We start from the raw sequence: 19,728 nt of genomic DNA, 5'->3' as shown, positions 1-19,728 counted from the left end.
GATGAATTTTATGTATAAATTATATACAGTAAACCTTTAACAAAGATTTTGCGTTTTTTGTTGTTGTCGTTGTTGTTTTTTAATACTGGGTCCCACTATATAGTTCAGGCTGTCCTTGAACTCACTATGTAGTTCAGGTTGGCTTTGAACTCACAGTGATCCTCCTGCTTCAGTCTCCCAAGTGTTGAGATTACAAGCATGTGACACTATGCCAGGGTAAGATTGTATTGTTAAAAAGCAGGGGGGTGGCTATTTCCCAGAATCACCCATGGAGCCTGCTGATTGCACTGCCCCATCCTAGACCTCTAAGTACATGTTTAGAAGTAGATCTTTATATAATAACAATTTTTGCACAAAGTAAGCACATCCAAGGATTCTGAGGCACATTGTAAATTATTATCAAAGTTCTTTATTGTGCTGTGCATCCCCATAACTTTCTACCTCTGCTTCTGGAGTAATGCAGAACAGATCTTTTTTTTTTTTTTTTTTTGGTGGTACCAGAATTGAACTCAGGATCTCGCACTTGCCAGGCAGGTGCTGTGCCAGTGAGCTACATCCCTGGCCCTAGGTCTTCTTCCATGTGGTCACCTTTCAGTTTTATGAAGGCAGCTCCCTCTCCAGACTCATTCTCTCGTAGGCTATGCATCCCCAATCTTTATTTCTCACATGATTTCCATATCAGTAAAAAACCCACCTCTGGACACACTCTCTAGTCTGTTAATGACTTCTTACAATGAGGTATTTGGAACTGAACACAATATTCCATTTGCAGTTTAACCATCACAGAATATAAATGAGATTATTACCTCTCTTGCTTCTGACACTGGAATTCTACTGATGCATTTTAAGACTATATTAGCGTTTTAAAAACCATTGGCTCACGTGAAGCTTGTATTTAATTTAAAGCTTCTATTGTTTGTGATCTGGTGTAACATACAGAAGCATCTTTAATGCCCTAATAATTGGTTAGCAGTTTCAATCTTTTCAAAACACTGCCTGTACATTACCTTCTTTGATCTTAACAACTGTAAGATGGAGGCATGTGTTATCCTCATTGTTCAGCTGTAGAAACAAATAGAAGGAGCTCAAGTGAAATATCTAAGGGAAGGAGAATTATTTGCAGAAGGTAAGATTCTTCTAATTCTTCTGCCTATTGCTCAAAACCTTTGCATTGCATTCAACTGTGGAGTTTAAAAAAAAAAAAAAAAGACACATATGCTTCATCCCCAAACAGTCTGAGTTAACTAGTCTAGGGTGGGACCAATCATTAGTTTAAAAGTTTTTTCAAAGCAATTCTCCTTCCCATCCCCCCACTAGGTATTGAACCCAGAGGTGCTCTACCATTGACCTACATCCCCTCCCCGCTCTTTTTCTTTTTCCCATCTCCTTTTATTTTCATTTGAGACAGGATCTCATTAAGTTGCCCAGAATGTCCTCAAATTTGAAGTCTTCTTGCCTTAGACTCCAGAATAACTTGAATTATAACTGGCTTTGTTTTATTTTTGTTTAAAAGACATTACAGTAACTTTTTTACTATATTTATGCTGACCATTTGATGAATGTATCACAGTGTCAGTGTTTACATTAAGTAGAGAACTTGAGCAACTAACAAGATCGGTTGTATTAGTCAGTTTTCCCATCACTGGGACTTGATACCTTGCACCCACAATTTTTAAAAGGAGAGTTTTAATTTGGCTCATGGTTTCAGCCATGGTTGGCTGGCTCCAAGACAAGAGCACGTGATGGGGCCAAAGCTGCTTATTTCATGGTGGACAGGGACAGAGCAGGAGAGCAGCAGCGGAAAGGAAGGGCCAGGGACTAGATATAGTGCCCAAGGTTCATGCCTCCATGACCTATCCAGATACACTTAAAGTGTGCTTTACTCATCTACGAAGCATTTTTTTTTGAATGGCACGGTACCAGGAATTAACCTCAGGACCTCATGCTTGCCAGGCAGGCACTGCACCACTGAGCTATATCCCTGGCCCTACAAAGCATTTTTAATCCAATGAAATTGACATGTCATGTTTAGTGGATATAGTCTGCCCCTTGTCAGCTTGGCACCCAAATAAATCTGTTTAAATCATAATCTATAAATAAATACAATAGTAAGTTAATAATTCTACCTAATACAATATAACTATCATATATATAACTGAAAATGCAATAATTCCTTCTCCAAAGTTTTAGCAGTCTCAGCATTTTTGCAGTTCAAGTCAAGTTTTCTTCTGAGACTCAGGGCAAACTCTTAGCTATGAACCTCTGTAAAAATTAAAAATAAGTTGGCCAGGGATATAACTCAGTAGCACAGCACCTGCCTGGCAAGTCCAAGGTCCTGAATTCAGTTCCTAGTACCAAAAAAAGTTAAAATAAGTTACATAATCTCAAGGTACAATGGCACAAGGTAAACATTCCAAAAGGGAGGAGTAGGGGAATAGAAAAGAATCAGAACGAAGTTATGTAGCTCCGTGTCCAGCATCCTAGGGACATAAGTGTTCCGAATGGCTTGGGTTGCAGCTCACATGGTCTCTCCTCTGGGCTAGTTCTACGTGTGGCCCACAGCTTTCCTTGGCAGACATTCCATGTCTCTTGCACCTCCAACCTCTGAGGTCTCCACTGCACCTTTGATATCATTACCAGTTTCATACACTGCTCTCTCAGGGATTCTTTGCCTGGCCTCCTATACCTTCCTTTGAAATCAGGGCAGAAGCCTCCCTGACCCCACAACTCTTGCATTCTGCATGCCAGTGACACCAGCCTCTCATGAGCAATGCCAAAGTCAGCTATCAATAGAAATAGTAGCCAGGCTGTATTCTGCCTTACTTAAAAGTTTGGTATTCAATTTGTGAGTCTGACCAGTTGATCTTGAAATAATCCAAGTATGAATTACCATTTATGCTAACAGATTCATGTAATGAGTTGGTTAATGTACCATACTAGGGGAACATAGTACAGTAATACAGTTCCATCTCATTCAAGCTTAAGTGATCCGGAGTTTTAAACATCATTTCTTTTTGGAGATTAAAAATTTTAATGTTTTTGATAGTTCCTAATATCCATGGTGGTTCTCGCATCCCACTGCCCAGTTTTTGCTCCTAACCAAGAGCATAATCAGCCTTACATTTATTTGAGATAAACTGCTGCCAAAGTACAGCAGATGAGATTTAGGGAACACAGTTCCTATGGTGCTTGTGATTACTCTTTGTCTGATATGTTCCCTGAATTTTAAATACATCAATTTTGTCATCATTTGCTTGGCTACCAGTTATTTAAAGATAGCATTTACTTGTAAGAAATATCAGGTCTGGTTATGACTGCCTTTCTTGTATATAAATGATTTAACTTGTCATCACTCTCTTTTTTTAAGCTGAGAAAAATAGCACCCATGTTTCTATTACCACATGTTCTAATAAAATTTCAAAATTGAAGAAGCAAGTATCACTGAGTCCTAATTAGAGGGCATGTACTATTTTTATGCCACTTTCTGTTGTGTGGTGTGATTAATCATTGAGACACAGTTTCTCTATGTTGCCCAGACCGGCCCCAAATACTTGGGCTCAGATGATTCCCTGCCTTAGCCCCCTGAGTAGCTGGGACTACAGGCATGTGCCACTATGCCTTGTTGGCATAATTCTTTTTAGTTATCTCATTGTATTTTATTTTGGTATGGTATAATTAAAATTTTTCTTTTGGACTTTCAGATTGGTTCTAATTTTTGTTTTAAATTTTGGAATAGGGGCTTGCTATGTAGGTCAAACTGGCTTTGAACTTACTATTAGCCCATATTGGCCTCAAGTTTGTGACAGTCCTCCTACTTCAGTCTCTGGAGTGCTGAGATTATACGCAAACACTAGTATGCCTGGCATGTTTCTTTCTTTCTTTTTTTTTTTTTTTGTCATTGTTATAAATAAGATTGCAGTGAACATCTTTGCATTTCTTATTTCTAGAATAAGAAAGGAAAAATTCTTGATGTAAACATTATACTATATATGTATGTGTCAAAACATCACATAGTATCTTTTTAACATATATAATTTTTATGTTTTTATGTATCAATTTAAAAAGTTGATTTTTAAAATTCGTTTTATTTAGAAGTGTGATAGAAAATGGATATAAATTATGTAAAATGATCTGATCCTTTGTGACTGTTATTATATCAAGTATTGGAGTCTTGGGGTCTTGGTCAAAGCCAGATTTGGCCAACAAAGAATATTTGCCTACCTTAATAGACTTACCAGGATGGCTGTTGTTGTCTTACCTTAAAAACGTGTGTTATGTATCATAAAAAAAAAAATACATTAAGGCTGTGAGTTACTTTGGAAGTCACTTCCTTAATTAGGGTGACTTCAGCATTTACCATTAATGTACAGTTAGTATATTAACTTTCTTTTTAAGGATGAAAGGGATCTTCCATTTTCTTTAAATAAGTTCCCCCTTTTTCAGAGAGAAAAATACTACTTTTCTAATGGCATTTTGGTCAGGAGCAGTTACTGAGAGCGGTGGTTTTATATAAAGATCTGAGACAAGTCATTCAATATTTATAGGTACCAGAATAGATCCTCCACAGCTGACTTACTAAAACCCAAAGGTATGATGTCTTTATAAAATGACTTTAGGCCATGACCTTCAAACTTCGGAATTCTAAAAAGCATAAGGGGACCATTGAAATGCATAATGCTGAGTAGTCTAATGGATGTTTGGAAGCATAGCATGCTTTAGATATTGCTAAATCAATAAACATAACAGTCATTTAAGTGTGTATATTATGTAACACTTGGTTAATTATGTTATAACTCAAATCCTTTAGAATATTTATCTTCCAAGTGGAATGCTAAAAATATGACTGAAGTACTTATAAAAATAGAATATGCAGAAAAATGCAGAGTATAGTATGTATTTTTATTTGCTAATCATAACATTTTGAATTAGCCATAGATTCTTTCATACACACCACTTTTTGTACCATGAAATATTATATCACAGAAGCATTTATGTTTGAGATTAATAATAAAAATAAATGGCTGGGTTTAATGTTACTGAGTTGCTCTTCCGTTTGAGTTCAATAAAAGCCTATATGGAAATTTTTAGTAGGTGCTTCAGATAGCAATAGTAAATGATCAGCGTGCCATAAGTAAAAATGTATGTGGAGCACATATGTATTTCGTATCAAAGAGTTGTACTGGGTAGAAGAAATCACAAAATCAATATTGGAAAATATTTTTTTGAGGGGGGAACTTTTTAAAAAATGCTACAAAATTTCTTATTTAGATATTTGTAACTGAGATGATCATATTTATTTATTTATTTATTTATTTTTATTTTGTCTTTGAGGCAGAGTTTTGCTATGCAGTTGAGGCTAGCCTTGAGCTCACTTCGTAGCCCAGGCTAGTCTCGAATTTGCAATAATCCTCCTGCCTCAGCCTCCTGAGTGGTGGGATTACAGGCGTGTGCCACCTTGCCCGGCTGAAAATGATCATATTTAAAATTGTGATTTTTTTTTCCATATCATTGAAAATGTCTTAATAATTTTTGTTTATTGATGGTAGTGGTGGAGTCTGGCTTCTGATTTTTTGGGGGAGAAGGTAGCTCTAACCCCCCGAAAACAGAATAAAGAAAAACCAAGTCAGGAGGTGGCACATGCCTGTTGAGAGGCTGAGACAGGAGAATTTCAAGTTTGAGGCCAGTTTAGGCTACCTAATAAGACCCTATCTCAAAAGAGAAACCAACCAACCAAACAAGTTAAAAAAAAAAAACCAACACTCTGCTTACCCAATTGGGTTTGATTACCCTAAATAAAAATGTCCATTATTCTTATATTTAATTATCTGATTTTTAATATAGCTTTAGCTAGTGATCCTAGTTAAATACACCCATAGCCTGGTTTTATGTTATGTGGTAAAGTTGACATTTTTAGGGAGGTATAAAACTTTATTAATTTTAATACATTTATGAAGCATTTAAACTTAAGCATTATTGGAATATAGAAGTTTTTTCACCCCCTCAACTCTCACACTGTTGCTGCATGTTCATACCCTACTCATCCTCCTATACCCAGGAATCAGTGGTCTGTTTCCCATTGTTGTAATTTTTTCCCCAGAATATCATGTAAATGAAATCATACAGAATGTAACCTTTTGATATTTTGAGATTTAAAAATGTATTTGGTGCTAGGGATTCAACCTAGGGTCTCATGTATGCTAAGTATACCACTGAGCTATACCTGAACCCCCAATAGAACCTTTTGATATTGGATTCCTTCATCAACAAAATTCTGTTGAGATTCACAGATGAAGTAGTTGTATTTATAAACAGTTTGTTTCTTTGCTAAGTTGTTCCTTGAAATTTTAGGACATTTAGATGTTATTTTTGATAAACTGGCACTGAATTTTGATTATGTTTTTTATACTGGGAACATTTTTTCTTATCATTAAATGAGATACAGTTAATTTTTTCAGCTGGAATTTGTTTCGCTTGTTTTATTTTTACAGTTTGTTTTGTTATAAAAATGCACACTCAGATTTTCAGTAAGTGATTTCTGGCTGTATTTGCATTCAGTACTTGCTCTGAGCAGACTTCTTTGCTTTTCTATCTTGATCAGTTCCTTGTATCACTTCATGCAGTCTTTGTTTGTCCTGCCAGGCCTCCCATCATTTTTTCCCCCATCTTTCAAGTATTTTTTTTGTTTGTTTGGTTTTCGTTTTTTGTCTTTTTGAGACAGGGTCTTACTACACAGTTCAAGCTGGCCTTGAGCTCACTCTGTAGCTGACGCTGGCCTTGAACTCACAACAGTCCTCCTGCCTGAGCCTCCCAAGTGCTGGGATTACAGGCGTGCACCACCACGCCCGGCTTCAAGTATTTTTACTAGGTATATTCTCAAAGCTTGTTCCAAAAGCGTCCATTCTTCTGTTGTGCAAAGAATGAAAACCATGGGTTGGTTAATCATTCAGATTATTCTGAAGGTGTTTCATTGTCTTCTTGAAGTGATCCCATGTTTTAAATTTTTATCAAAAGGCTTTTTGCTTATGTTTTTGGTGAGAGTCAAGTGTTTGAGACTCTGTGCTTTGCCAGTAACATCCATGCAGGTCCCTTGACTCCAGAAGAATGCCTGTTTATGTAATTAGCAGTGAATTCCCATCTTGAATTTGTCTCACCAGGGAGGAAACTCACAGCTTTAACGAGTAATTGCAGATCATCATCTACCAAGCTTTACTCCTGTTTCTACCTCCACTAGTTGATTTCTTTGCATCCTTAGATGTTTGTTGCATCTTTGCAGCTGAGCCTCAGCTTCCTCTTTTTTTAAATTCTTTTTCCTCTCGTTTCGAGACAGGGTTTCATGGTTCAGTTCAGGCTGGCCTCGAACTTGCAGCAATCCTCCTGTCTCAGCCTCTCAGTGCTGGGATTACAAGCATGTGCCACTACGCCCAGCCTCAGGTTCCTCTTTCTTTTCTCTAATTTGTTCATGTATTTGATTTTCCAGAATAGCCTTTCCTTCTTTTGTGGATAATATAAGAGTTTTATTCACAAGTTCTGTTGTGTACTATTCCAAATGGGTCACAGTTTCTCTACTTCTATCATCATTTAACCTGTTCCACCTCACTGTCAGAGCAGCAACTCTGGATCTTGCCTGAGTTTGCAGTTTGGCCCTTCCTGTGTGTGTGTGTTGTGTGTGGGTGTGTGGGTGCGTGGGTGTGTGAGTGTGTATGGTGGGGGTACTGGTGACTGAACCCAGGGTCTTTGCACTGCTGAACCACAGCCCCAGTCCTTTGTATTTTTTATTTTGGGATAGGGTCTAGCTAAGGTGCTGTGTTACCCAAGCTGAGCTCAAAGTTGGGATTTTTTTGCCTTATTCACTCAGCGTATGACTACAGGCAGGCACCATCATGCCTGCCTTAGTTTTTACTTTTTAATAGCTTTTTTCCTGAGTATGTTTTCCTTCTTTGTCAATAGTGCTTGTTACCTAATTTCTTCTCTTTTTTTCTCCTTAGCTAACTCAGCATTTCTAATTCACCTTGCCTTTTTCCTTTAACATCTTCCTGCTTCCCTTTTGCGTCTGTGATGTTTTTAAGCATTTTTTTTTTTTCAGGTCAGTGAGTTGCCTAGGAAGCGAAACAAGGAAATTGCAATATTTGTATGATTCTGGAAGTTCTTGTTATTTTATTGGGCCAACAGAGTTTATGAAAGGCACCATTTGAGATAGAAGAAATTAATTTCCAGAAATACAGAAATATTGTGAACTATACCCTCTCTTAATGTCAGTGCCAATGACTCGACAGAAGTTTCTTTGCTTTTATTCCAAGCCTTTCCCCTGACTTTATAGTCTACTGCGAACCAGATCCTTGTAGCCCCTGATAGTCTGTTTCAATGCCCTTGCTCCTAGCGTGCCCTGCGTTATTCCTTGGTTACAATGGTCTGTTCGTTCTGACTCACTCAAGTTTATGTGCACAAACTCTTTGCATTATAAAGTTAATTTGGTTCATTATCTTGAAGGCTAGTCCCTTTCTTAATTGAGAGAGGATTTAATGATTTTATTATCTGCCAGCTACTGAAAATCCCAAGGAAGCCTCCTCATAATTGTGTTTTGGCCAGAAAGTAATGGTGATCCTTGCACACACATAAGAACTGCATAAATCTGTGTTTATCACAAACCGAAGCAGTGGATTAACAACATTAACGGGAGAGTGCTTCGAAACTCAAAGAACAAAACTGAGTGTGGTGGCGCTCACCTGTAATCTCAGCATTAAGGCTGAGGCAGGAGTGTTGCTGTGAGTTTGAGGCCAGCCTGGGCTACATAGTGAGTTCAAGGCCAGTATGTATTACATAGCGAGACCCTGTCTCAAAAACACCAACTAACCAAACAAACAAATCGAAGAGCAATAAACAATCCATCATTTATTTTTATTTATTAATAAATAAAGTTTTTGAGAAAGGGTCTCACTTTGTAGTTTAGGCTGGCCTTGAACTCACTGTGGAGCCCAGGCTGGCCTCAGACCCATGATGGTCCTTCTGCCTCAGCCTCGTGAACACTGGGATTAAAGCCATGAGCCACCATGCCCAGTTTAGCAGCCCTCTTTTACTCACAGTCCACCTGGTAATCAGAGTTAGCAAGTTAATATTTATATCTCAAGATCATTTAATAGTTATACTTTGACTTTCTAAAATAAATTACTTGGATTGATTTCTGACTTCCAAGTTAAGTATAATTCATGTGTGATTTGGGTTCTTTTGATTATGTCTAATCCCATTTTTTTTTTTTTTTTTTTTTAGTGTTGTGGATTAAATCTAGGGCTTCTCTCATGCTAAGCACGTGGTCCTGTACTAAGCTAATTTCCAGCCTTTCTGATTTTAATAGCATTAGCCGAAAAGCTGGCTTTACAGTATATTTTCTATTTGCTTTCAATTAAAACAATTTTTGGTGCAAACTATTTTTAGATACTATTAGACATACTGGCATCCATAAATGACTTTGGTGAAGGCAATACATAACCATTTCTCCTCTGTCATTGTCTTTAGATTTTAACGTTTGAAACCAAGAACCCCACGGAACTAGCAGAACGTTTGCGCTCTGTTTGTGGGAATCAGAGTAATGCCTATGCCCGTCTGCTGGAATATCGCCTGAATGCCTTGCGAGGACTGTGGAATGCCCAGCGCCAGCTGGCCTTGGAAGAGCAGCATGAAAGGGAAAGTTCGGGTGATGAAGAAACTTTGGCCCTGCTCAAGCGTCAGGGCTTGTTGCAGCAACCCGAGCAAGCACCATTCACATCACGGATGGGGCTCCTACTGGTCTTCCCCCTTATTCAGTCCCAGAGTCGAACAGACCCCTCTCTCTGTAACATAACTGCTGAGGTGCTATTGAACTGCCTTCGCGACTGCCAGCCTTTGAGTTTGACCAAGGAGCCTGCTGACTGTCTCAATGGAATTGAAACTTTGCTGTGCTCTTGGCTAGAGGAGACTTCGGACACAGGTCGACACATCCCACATAAGCAAAAAGAAAATGCTGCTGCTGCCCTGGTGGCTTTGGCATGTGCCAGGTAAGGAAAATCAATTGTACCACTTGGTGACCTGGTGATTGGCTGCTGTACCTGGGTTGGGTGAGTGAAGAAGAGACTAAGTATATTTGGTGGAAGTCTTAACATTCAGAAGTCCTTCTTTGTTTTCAGTTTTGAATTTCATAGCCTTGAAGTGTTTATGGTGCTTTTGCCAAATCTTGGCACCAGGCACCCGAGCTGGAACTCAAGTTGACATTTTCTCTTTCTGCTAGGGCATGATAACAGTTTAAACAGCACAGGATAGAAAATCAACCCTTGCCATATCCGCTCACCCCTTAGACTGCTAATGTTCTATCTCAGGTAGTTCACAGAGGATGTTATGTCTGTACCTCTTGGAGGATGGTCAGAAATTTTGTACAGCTTTTATTTTTTTCCCCACCTAACTATAAGGAGTACATCAGCAAGTTCGTGAGTTATTTCTCATTTGGACTCTTTCAAAAGAGTGAGTAACAAATTATATTTTTGGCCAGGTGCAGTGGTACACGCCTGTAATCCCAGCACCTGGGAGGCTGAGGCAGGAGCATCACCATGAGTTTGAGGCCAGCCTGAGCTATACAGCGAGACCTTGTCTCCAAAAAAATTATATTTTTGGACCCAGTGCTTACCTTGATCAGTTTAATTGAAAGACCCGTAGTACATAATCAAGATTTAATAGTGTACGGGCCTTCATGCATGTCTTGGTGTTGTTGGTGCACTGTGAATAGGAAAGGACCCAGAGAGACCTTCTCAGCAACCTGTTTGCTACCGTCACACATATGTGAGGAGGAGGTCACTGCCCTGACTCCCGCTACGCTGATTCTTAGAGACCAGTTAGGACTGTGGTCTAACAGTGTCACCACTCTCTTCCTCTTCCTCAGACTTTTGTCTCTGTTATTATGGAGATCTTTTTTCAGCCAAGCATGTGTGGGAAAATTCGTGGAGGATGATGAAATTCTTTACCTTACAAGGATTTTCCTTCTGTTTTTCTCTTTATGGTTTTAAAGTTGACCTTCAATTGGTTGAATCTCAAGTTATTTTGAAGATGAAATAGCACTAGTATTTATTGTCAATTTCTTGGCCCTGAGCAAACTGTTACAGCTTAGTTTTAGATTCCCGAAGACTGTAGTGCACTGTGGAAACCCTGACATGTGCTTAATTTGGAGACATCTGGTGTTATTGAAATGGGTTTCCCTGTAAAGCCTTTAGGTTGGATTAATTTATTTTCTGCATATGCAAAAGATAATATGAGCCCTAAATAGATTTGTTATCAATGTAAAAACCCCATTTTGACAAAAACTGCCTTTAGGTGGTACTATCTTTAGACAATTTAGGATGTTGGGAATAATCCATCAGTTTTAAACAATTTAAGTTACTAAACATTGGGTCATTTATGTAATTAAAACTGACTTACATAACCAATTCAATCTATATCCCAAATACTAACAGAAATTGCTTTGTATATATCAGATTCTAAATTCAACAGAGATGTGAAGTTATGTTTTCATTTTCTTCTTTTTTTCTGTTATGGTTCCTACACTGTATTGTTAATATTATCATCTTCTTCTGGGCTTTATTTACTCACAAGTCACCTGCTTTTCAGTGTTAGATCATCACCTTTAATGGAGTCCTGAGGGCACTGCTGAACTTTTAAAGCTAGTGGTCTCGGAGTCGGGTGTGGTGGCGCACACCTGTAATCCCAGCACTCGGGAAGCTGAGGCAGGAGGATTGTTGCAAGGTCGAGACCAGCCTGAGCTACAAAGTGAGCTCAAGGTCAGCCTAAACTGCATAGCGAGACCCTGTCTCAAAAAGACAAAAACAATAAAAAAATTAAAAAATAAAGCTAGTGTTCTCAAACATGAAACAACTTTACCAAGAGAGTATTGTATTTATTCATCCAACCAATGAACATTTCTCTAACATCTCTGATATACAGGAACCTTGCTGTATTTTAGGCATAAAATGATTTAAGATCTCTAATCTTATAAAGCTGATAAATTGAATGCATTCAGGTTGATTCATCCTCCAAAAGCTTTTTGCTTGCTTACCCTATATGAAGTACTGTTCTGGGTGGTAGGAATATAGCAGGGAGCAGGCAGATGGTTCCCAAAATTGGAAAATTTACATGAGTCAAATGGGTAGGCAGTGAACCAAAAGTACATATAAAAGATAATTTCATAGAGAGGCACTGTATGAAAAGAAAGCAGGTTTTTGTTTTGTTTTGTTTTGTTTTTTAAGACAAGGTTTAGTTATGTAGTTCAGGCTGGCCTTGAACTCACAGTGATCCCCTTGCCTCTGCCTCCCAAGTGCTGGAATTAGAGGCGTTCCCCCACCACATCCCGCAAAAGTGGATGCTTTGATAGAAAATGACCTAGCAGAGCTGCAGACAGCATTAGCTGGAGTTACCGGAGAAGGCCTTACTAGAGAGGTGGCCTTTGAATTAAAGACTGAGTGATGAGACTTAACCATGCTGAAGAGCCAGTGGCAGACAGTTCCATGCAAAGGGGCAGCAGTGTAAGATGCTGACAGTCTTTCTGTGCTCGTGGCTAAGGGGCAGATGGCGAAAAGGGCAGGCCTGCTAGAACATAATGGTAAAAGGAAGGGGACAGGAGATGAAGTTGCCATGGCACAGGTGATGGTAGAGGCTCCATGGGAGGAGTTGAAATTTTACTCGGAAAATATAATCAAACCAGGACATAATTCATTATAAATGGTTAAGGGCTGTAAATTTTCCAAATGTTGGTGTTTTTGCCCCTTTATTTGAATCTCCCTCCACCCTAGGGAGGTATTCCTGCTGGGCAGATGAAGAAGCAAAAGTGCATAGGAGTTGGATGACAGGACAAGATTGTGCAGCTATGAGTGGCAGTGCCAGGCTTCAGAGCCCACGTGTCCTGGCTCCCAACAGGTGCTTTTATATTGTGCGGCCTCCCTGCCTTATACCATTCTTCGGTTTTGTTCTTTGAGCACTAGAGATAGTGAAAGGAACAATTAAGAGGAGGCCTCGAAGCTGACTTGCTGCAGCATTAGGTGTTCCATTTCTGTTGGGCTTTAGGCATATGATACTTAGCGATTAAAACCTCAGGTAGGAGAATAAGGCACCAAGTTGAAGTCAGCCCATCTGATACAGGTGATCGTTTGCTTCAGAAAGTGTTCTTGTGGTGATTTATACTTGGGATGTGGCCAAATAAGTCTTGTGCATTTTAAAAGCACCTTTTTTTAGATCCTGCTGGCCATATTACACACTTCAGGAACCGCAAGCTTTGGGAACCAAAAGGAAGTCTCTTATAATAGGTCCTGCAAGTATAATCACTATGTACTTTACAGCAGGGCAGTACAGAAAGAACAATTCCCAGCACAAAGTATTAATTACTTGAACATACTCCTTTTAGTCAGATTAAATGGAATAGAGTTCAGTGAAGTATTATGCGAAATGGATAGCTTAACAAAAATATTTTAAAAAGCATGCCTGGAATTACTGTTGGACTTTAAATATACTGTAACCTCTTCCTAAGATATCTCTCCTGTAGACTAGAGGCTGGCATGGCGATGAAAAAGTATCCAAGAATAATACCGACCAATTCTTTGTGCTTGAGCCTGTGTTTTACTTTTGTGATGGGGGAAATTGTTTACCTTCTGAGCATAAGTAGCACGTCTTCATGACTGGTGTGGTGCCGTGCCCACAGTAATGCTTTGTGTGAGCCAGTGGTGAGAGGTGAGAACCAGCACACTTGTATTCAGCAGAAGCAGGCAGGCATGTTACAGAACCTCTTCATGTGCATCATAGAATTAACATTAACAGCCTAAATTATTTGACTTTCAACTTTGATGATCTTCTGTTCCTTTTTCTTTTTAGGGGATCATTGAAAACTTTTGTCCACACAGTCCACCTATTACAGAAGCAGACTGATCTAGGGTCCCTGCCAGTTGCTGACGTGCTGTATAGGTAAGTTGCCACTTGTCACTTAGGATCCTTATCCTTCTTCCAAACAAGGCATATTTGTGCATAATATCTCTTATTATAAGTATACTGAAAAAAAATATATTGCTACACTATAATCAATTAAAGATTCATATTTTTTAGTAAATATAGAATCAGTTAACTTCTTCAGTAAAAATTTTCTTACCTTCTTTGAAAGTGTTTCTAGAGCATATTATTTTTCATTTTTTTATTTAAAAAATATTTATTTTAAAATATAATAACTTACAATGAATTCTTATTGTAGATTTGAGATGATAATGTATTAAGGTATAGAAAAGAAAGGTAAAAATTATTCATAAGCTCACTACCCAAAGGTAGCCCTTCTAACACTGTCGCATGTGTGCTTTCTAAATCATGTCCCTCTCTGTGTCTCTGCCTGTCTTTCTGTCTCTCACACTTGTGTGTATGTAAAATATGTTTCACACAGATAAAACTTATTATGCTTCTTCTATAAGCACTGCTTTGTAATTATTTTTCATGTAAAATATGTTATGGATGTCTTTTCAGATGTATATTTGTGTAAGACTGTTTTAGTGTCTGCTCTTTGAGGTGAGGGATAGTCGTTTATTTTCTTGCTGAAATGGACAGTCTCAGTGCCTTTACAATTCTCCTTCTTCCCTTACAGATTGTTGCTTCTGGAAGGGGGGCCTGGATCTCCTTCCTGTTTGCTCGGGGGCAAACACATAGTGTCTTGGGGGTATGAAGACATGTTGCCTGCGCCAGACAGCAACACAGGCTCTAGTTCTGAAAATAAAGGTAATGTCTAAGTTTTTGTCCTGTAATTCAGATATCAAAAGAACAGTTTAGATCATAGTTTTAGATGCTTTAGATATAACTCTGTGTGTTCTTCTTAATTAAGTTGAAGATTCCTATACAGTGTGTTCATTGTCTTCTTTATCAGTATAAAACTGATACTCGGTGAGGTAAGAAAATGGATAGGTTTTACTTTTGCAAGGGAAGGAGATAATCATACACTTCTGCCAAGGAGGAGGTATAGATTCCTTAAATTGGTTCCTGGGTATTTGAGTTTGGGCATGAAAGCCTTAAGCTGCAAGTTCTGGTGGGCTAATAGAATATCTCATCTTACTGCCTGAGACTTGTATCTTTTAGTCATTTATTGTATGTGTTAATGAACCCTCCTGTCCTAAAACCAAGAAATGAGAAGATTCAGGAGAGCATGAATTACTAAGTTACTCCTTTTAACAAAGTAGGCTGAATTAAAATGTTTTTATGCAGTTTCATAGGATTGCAAGTCAGTTTACTCATTATCTCAGCACAAGTGGGCAGATTTCTTAGGTGACCTCCTGCACTTAATTGACTTGCCAGGCGAATTACCCTCTTCATTTGCCCCGCAAACATTGCAGTTTATTGTTGGGGCTGTCCAAGCCCACGGCCAGCAGCTCTGCCTGTCGTGCCTGTGCACTGCTGGCCTGTGGTGCAGCTGCTGGCTTACTCCCCAACCCGTTTCTTAACTGTAATTGGCCCTTTAAGTATTATTAATTATTATAATGGTCTTATAATGTTATTAGATTGTTAAATATTTTGTAATGGATGAAGTAGGAGCAACAGGGGAAAAAATACCCCAGAGGATTGTTTCCATAAAAAAGTTGACTGTTGTAGAAAGACCCCATTAAGTGAGTCTGGAAGAAATTCGTGCTCATAGGGTGTGAGGTTGGGAGCCGGTTCTACACTTGCTTTCACTTCCTGTCCTGCATGGGGCCGCCTTCCTGGGCAGCCCTGAGGCATAGTATGCAGCCTGAGGATCAGGCCACCTTTCACTCTCTGCCTAGCATCTGGGCCTTTCCACAGTCCAGCCTTTCTTGAGAGAGTGCTGAGAGGAGAGGCGGGGCTCTGGGTATGATCCATGACCTTTCCTGACTCAGCCAAAGTGAGTAGGAGGAGCGGGAAGTCCTCAGACACTATGGGCAGCAGCTTCCGTCATACAGAACCAAAGCCCTCTCTCTCCCTTCACTCCATTGGTATCTCCCTGGAGGTGGTTTCTCAGGGATGATTGAAAACGTTTGTGGAAATTTCTGTCAAGTAAAAACGTTATCGTGTGTCCCCATCCACTTGATTCCTTGGGTCTGGCACATTGTGACTTCTGGCTCTTCCCCAAAGCCAAAATGTTCAGGAAAGGTAAATGTTTTAAATCACTTGGAGACGCTGAGGTGAACAGGACAACCCAACTAAAGGCACTCAGGAAAGAATACTTTCGTAGTTGCTTCAGAAAGTGGGAAGTGGCAAGACGGATGAGATAAGTGTATTCTAAGTGAGGGATGGTATCAAACTGATCTGTGTACTTTTCATTCTTGTACCTTTGTTTTTGTGTCTAAGTAGAGAATTTTTTTCGAGAATATTTTTCTTACAATAATTTTTAGAATGATTTTTGAGACAAGGTCTTGCCTCAAACCGTAGGCTTCAAACACATGGGCAAGGGATCTTCTTGCCTCAGCTTCCTAAATTAGAATAATTCTGTTTAACCTTTAGCATTGAAAGGTTAAACATTGACAGATGTTGAGAGAACACTGTCATAAACCCTGTGTACTCGTCACTCAACTTTAATAAGTGTCAGCTCCTGGCCAGTCTTGTCCAGTCTGTCCCCTTCACTACCACTCTTGTTGGACCCACATTTAGAAGGCTGTGGGCTATAATCTAGAGATGGGTGAACTGGGCACTGTGTTGCATTCCTGTAATCCCAGCACTCTGAGAGGCTAGGGTATGAGGATTCCAAGTTTACGCTCAACCTGGGGAACTTACTGACTTACCAAGACTCTGTCTGAAAATAAAAACTGAAAACAGGCTGGGGTTGTAGCTCAGTACAAAGGCCCTGGGTTCAAACCCTGGTACCCCCACCCCCAAGAAGTGACTATAAGTGATTTATACATTTCAAGTTAAAATGTTTAAGGTATGAAATTAATATCTTGGGTTTTTTTTTTTTTTTTTTTTCCGGTACTGGGAATCGAACTCACGACCTTGCGCTTGCCAGGCAGGCGCTGTGTCGCTAAGCTAAATCCCGAAATTAATATTTTTAATATTTTTTAACACCCACTTTTTTGGGTGTTTGTTCATTTTTTGACAAACTTTGTAGATACAAGTCCCAGTCATCTCAGATTAATAGAATGAATTCTTAGCAGACTTATTACTCATTTGAGTGGTGTAACACTAAATATTCTCAAGCTAAAATGATGCTCTTTGGTTAGAAAAGCTCCCCTGTAGTGCAGTGCTTATAGTCAATACTGAAAGCTTGAGGGTTTTTGGAACCAGGAATTGAACTCACGACCTTGCACTTACCAGGCAGGCGCTGTACTGGTGAACTATATCCCCGGCCCAATTTTATGATTTTTTTTTTTGTACTGGGGATTGAGCTCAGGACCTTGTGCTTGCCAGGCAGGCACTTATGCCACTGAGCTATATCTGAAAGTTTTAGACATAAGTCTTCTATTAAGGTGTATTCTTGGGAATATAAATCAGTAAACAGTTAACTATTTTATAAGCTGTTTATTTTAGATTGGGCAGGACATAGCTAAGGTCACACATAATTGGTGTCTTTAAAAAAGAGAGTGTATGTTCTTGCTGTTTCCTCCAGAACTAAAATTAAGATACCTGAATGAGAAATTTATGGAAGACTTTAGTTCCACCTGTAACATTAGTATATCAGCATAATTTCTCATGTCCTTTACAGAGCATTGGTTTGGTATCAGAGAGCAGTATAGATGTATTACCTGCATTATCTCACATAACCATCACAGTAATCCTGGAGGTACATTTTACTATGCTATGTTATACATGAAGAAACTGGAAGTTCATAGAGGTCCAAAGTCACTTAATGCGTAAGACTCTTAGGAGCTCATACCTTTTGTATTCTGCAATCGTTAGTAAAAATGTTGTATTCCTAGTCATTTCAGGTAAAAGTTAGAAGTGTTTAAATTCTACCTGGTACTTCTGCTTTTCAAAAAGAAAAAGAGAGAACATTTGGCAAGTTGAACCAGATTCCTCTGCTAATAATGATCTGTCCTCTTTCCCTGATTTCACTCCCTGTTCCCTCATGCTTTTGGGGTGTTTGATGTTGAGGGTTCAAATTTCTCTATCCTGAAAGTCACATTGAAGCACCTTGTTTCTTCTTAACGTTGGAGATTATCTTTTACTCAGCTTCCTGATTGCTTTTTCATCTAGAAAAAGCATGTTTATAATTTCATTAGAAAAAGCATATATATAATTTACCTGTGAAAAAACGATTTCAGATGCTGACTTGGGACGCTGTCTCACTGCAGACGGTCTTTACCTGTATACTACTAACTCAGTTGGAAGAGGAGTAAGCAAATTGGGGTCTGGATTACATGGTACTCTCAGGTCAGTTGCATGGAACTTGCTGAATGGTTTGGCTGGAAGGTTTTCCTCTTGTGTAAATCTCTGTGAAGAAGACATGGAGGTGTATCCTGATTCCCGATATCAAAGTAACTAGTTAACAAGTCTGCACTAAATCAGATGTCCCAATTTTTTCATATATCCACCCCCTCTGTCTTGTGCTGTGTGTGCATTTTGCCTTTGTTTTGATTCTGAAGAGTTAGGGCTTTGTTTCTATTCCATTCTCTGCAGTCAGATTTCTCTAACAGTATCAGGGACTTTTCTCCATATTGACATATGAACATTTTTCTAGTTAAGGATTTTTGTATTTGGATTAGTACTGATTTTCATGTGCGATATAAGGCTTACAAATTTCTGCCAAAAGAGACCACAGGGTCAGAGACTCATATATTTAGTAAGACATTTTTCCCTACTTTTTCTCCTCCTTAGTTCATTGTGGAAAATTAATTTTTACCATTTTCAGTCTGAAAGTTAATGTAGTATATTCATTCTTCTTCAGATGTTACTAAAAATCAGGTTAAAAAATGTTTGTATGCGCTGTGGTCTCTGTGGGGCTGCAGACACAGCCCAGTAATGCCGCCTGTGTCTTTCTCCCACAGAGGGTTTGTGTATTGCCGGAACGAGGAGCTGGAGCCGGGGTGGCTGGCTTTCGGCAGTGGCAGTCTTCTGCACCGGCCTGTATCTTTTGATAACAAACCTCACTCCCTTTTCCAGGTCATCGATCAGAACACCCTCCAGGTAAGCAGAAAACTATGGCATTGTCTTTTGTATTTTGGAGGCTACAATAAGGGAGTTCTGACATCATCAAAAGTAATCATATTTTATGTGGTATATTTTTCCTGCCAGGATGGCCTGCTTTCCATTGTCATAGTATAGGCATTTTGCTTCTTTAATGTCTTACAGTTTCCCTACACTGTCTGAGTGAATATACTCTTTGTTTTTTATTGTTTTTTTTTTAATAAAAGAATTTATTTGAAGAAGAGGGGATGGGGGAAGAGAGAGAGAGAAGACAGACTACTCAGGATGAGTAGGGAGTATTTGAAAGTGAGTAACTCTGAATATGCTCTTCACTTTTTAAGGGCCAACAATAAACTTTTCTTTTCCTTTTTTCCCCCTGGTAGCTGAGGATGGAACCCAGAGCCTTGTATATACCAAGCACATGTTCTACCACTGAACTACATCCCTAGCCCCAAACAATGAGGTTTTTTTTAATAATTAGAAAAAATAATCTAGGCTGGATGTGGTGGTACACATCTGTAATCATAGCACTTGGGAGGCTGAGGCAGAAGGATCTGTGAGTTCCAGGCCTGCCTGGACAACAAAGTGAGTTCAAGATCAGTCTGGGGAAAAAAAAAGAAAAAA

The 19,728-nt window shown here is 39.0% G+C and overlaps 1 protein-coding gene across 8 annotated transcripts in view; it reads left to right on the top strand.

Annotated features, from left to right (window-relative positions):
* The first annotated feature begins 9,514 nt into the window (after window positions 1–9,514).
* Window positions 9,515–19,728, top strand: part of Hectd4 (HECT domain containing E3 ubiquitin protein ligase 4) — a 133,876-nt gene continuing 123,662 nt past the window's right edge. For 6 of the 8 annotated variants that reach the window (XM_013503687.1, XM_005403191.2, XM_013503686.1 and 3 more), the window contains exons 1-5: window positions 9,673–10,028; window positions 13,876–13,965; window positions 14,627–14,757; window positions 18,243–18,351; window positions 18,966–19,104. In XM_013503687.1, the coding sequence (XP_013359141.1) occupies window positions 9,766–10,028; window positions 13,876–13,965; window positions 14,627–14,757; window positions 18,243–18,351; window positions 18,966–19,104 (732 nt within the window). In that variant the 5' untranslated portion in view covers window positions 9,673–9,765. Of the gene's footprint in view, window positions 10,029–13,875; window positions 13,966–14,626; window positions 14,758–18,242; window positions 18,352–18,965; window positions 19,105–19,728 lie in introns of all 8 variants that reach the window. The other 2 variants (XM_013503689.1, XM_005403195.2) reach the window with 1 other exon arrangement.

This window comes from Chinchilla lanigera, unplaced genomic scaffold, assembly GCF_000276665.1.
Source record: "Chinchilla lanigera isolate Chin_1 unplaced genomic scaffold, ChiLan1.0 scaffold00081, whole genome shotgun sequence".
Taxonomy (NCBI): domain Eukaryota; kingdom Metazoa; phylum Chordata; class Mammalia; order Rodentia; family Chinchillidae; genus Chinchilla; species Chinchilla lanigera.
This window is presented reverse-complemented; position numbering and strand designations above follow the sequence as displayed.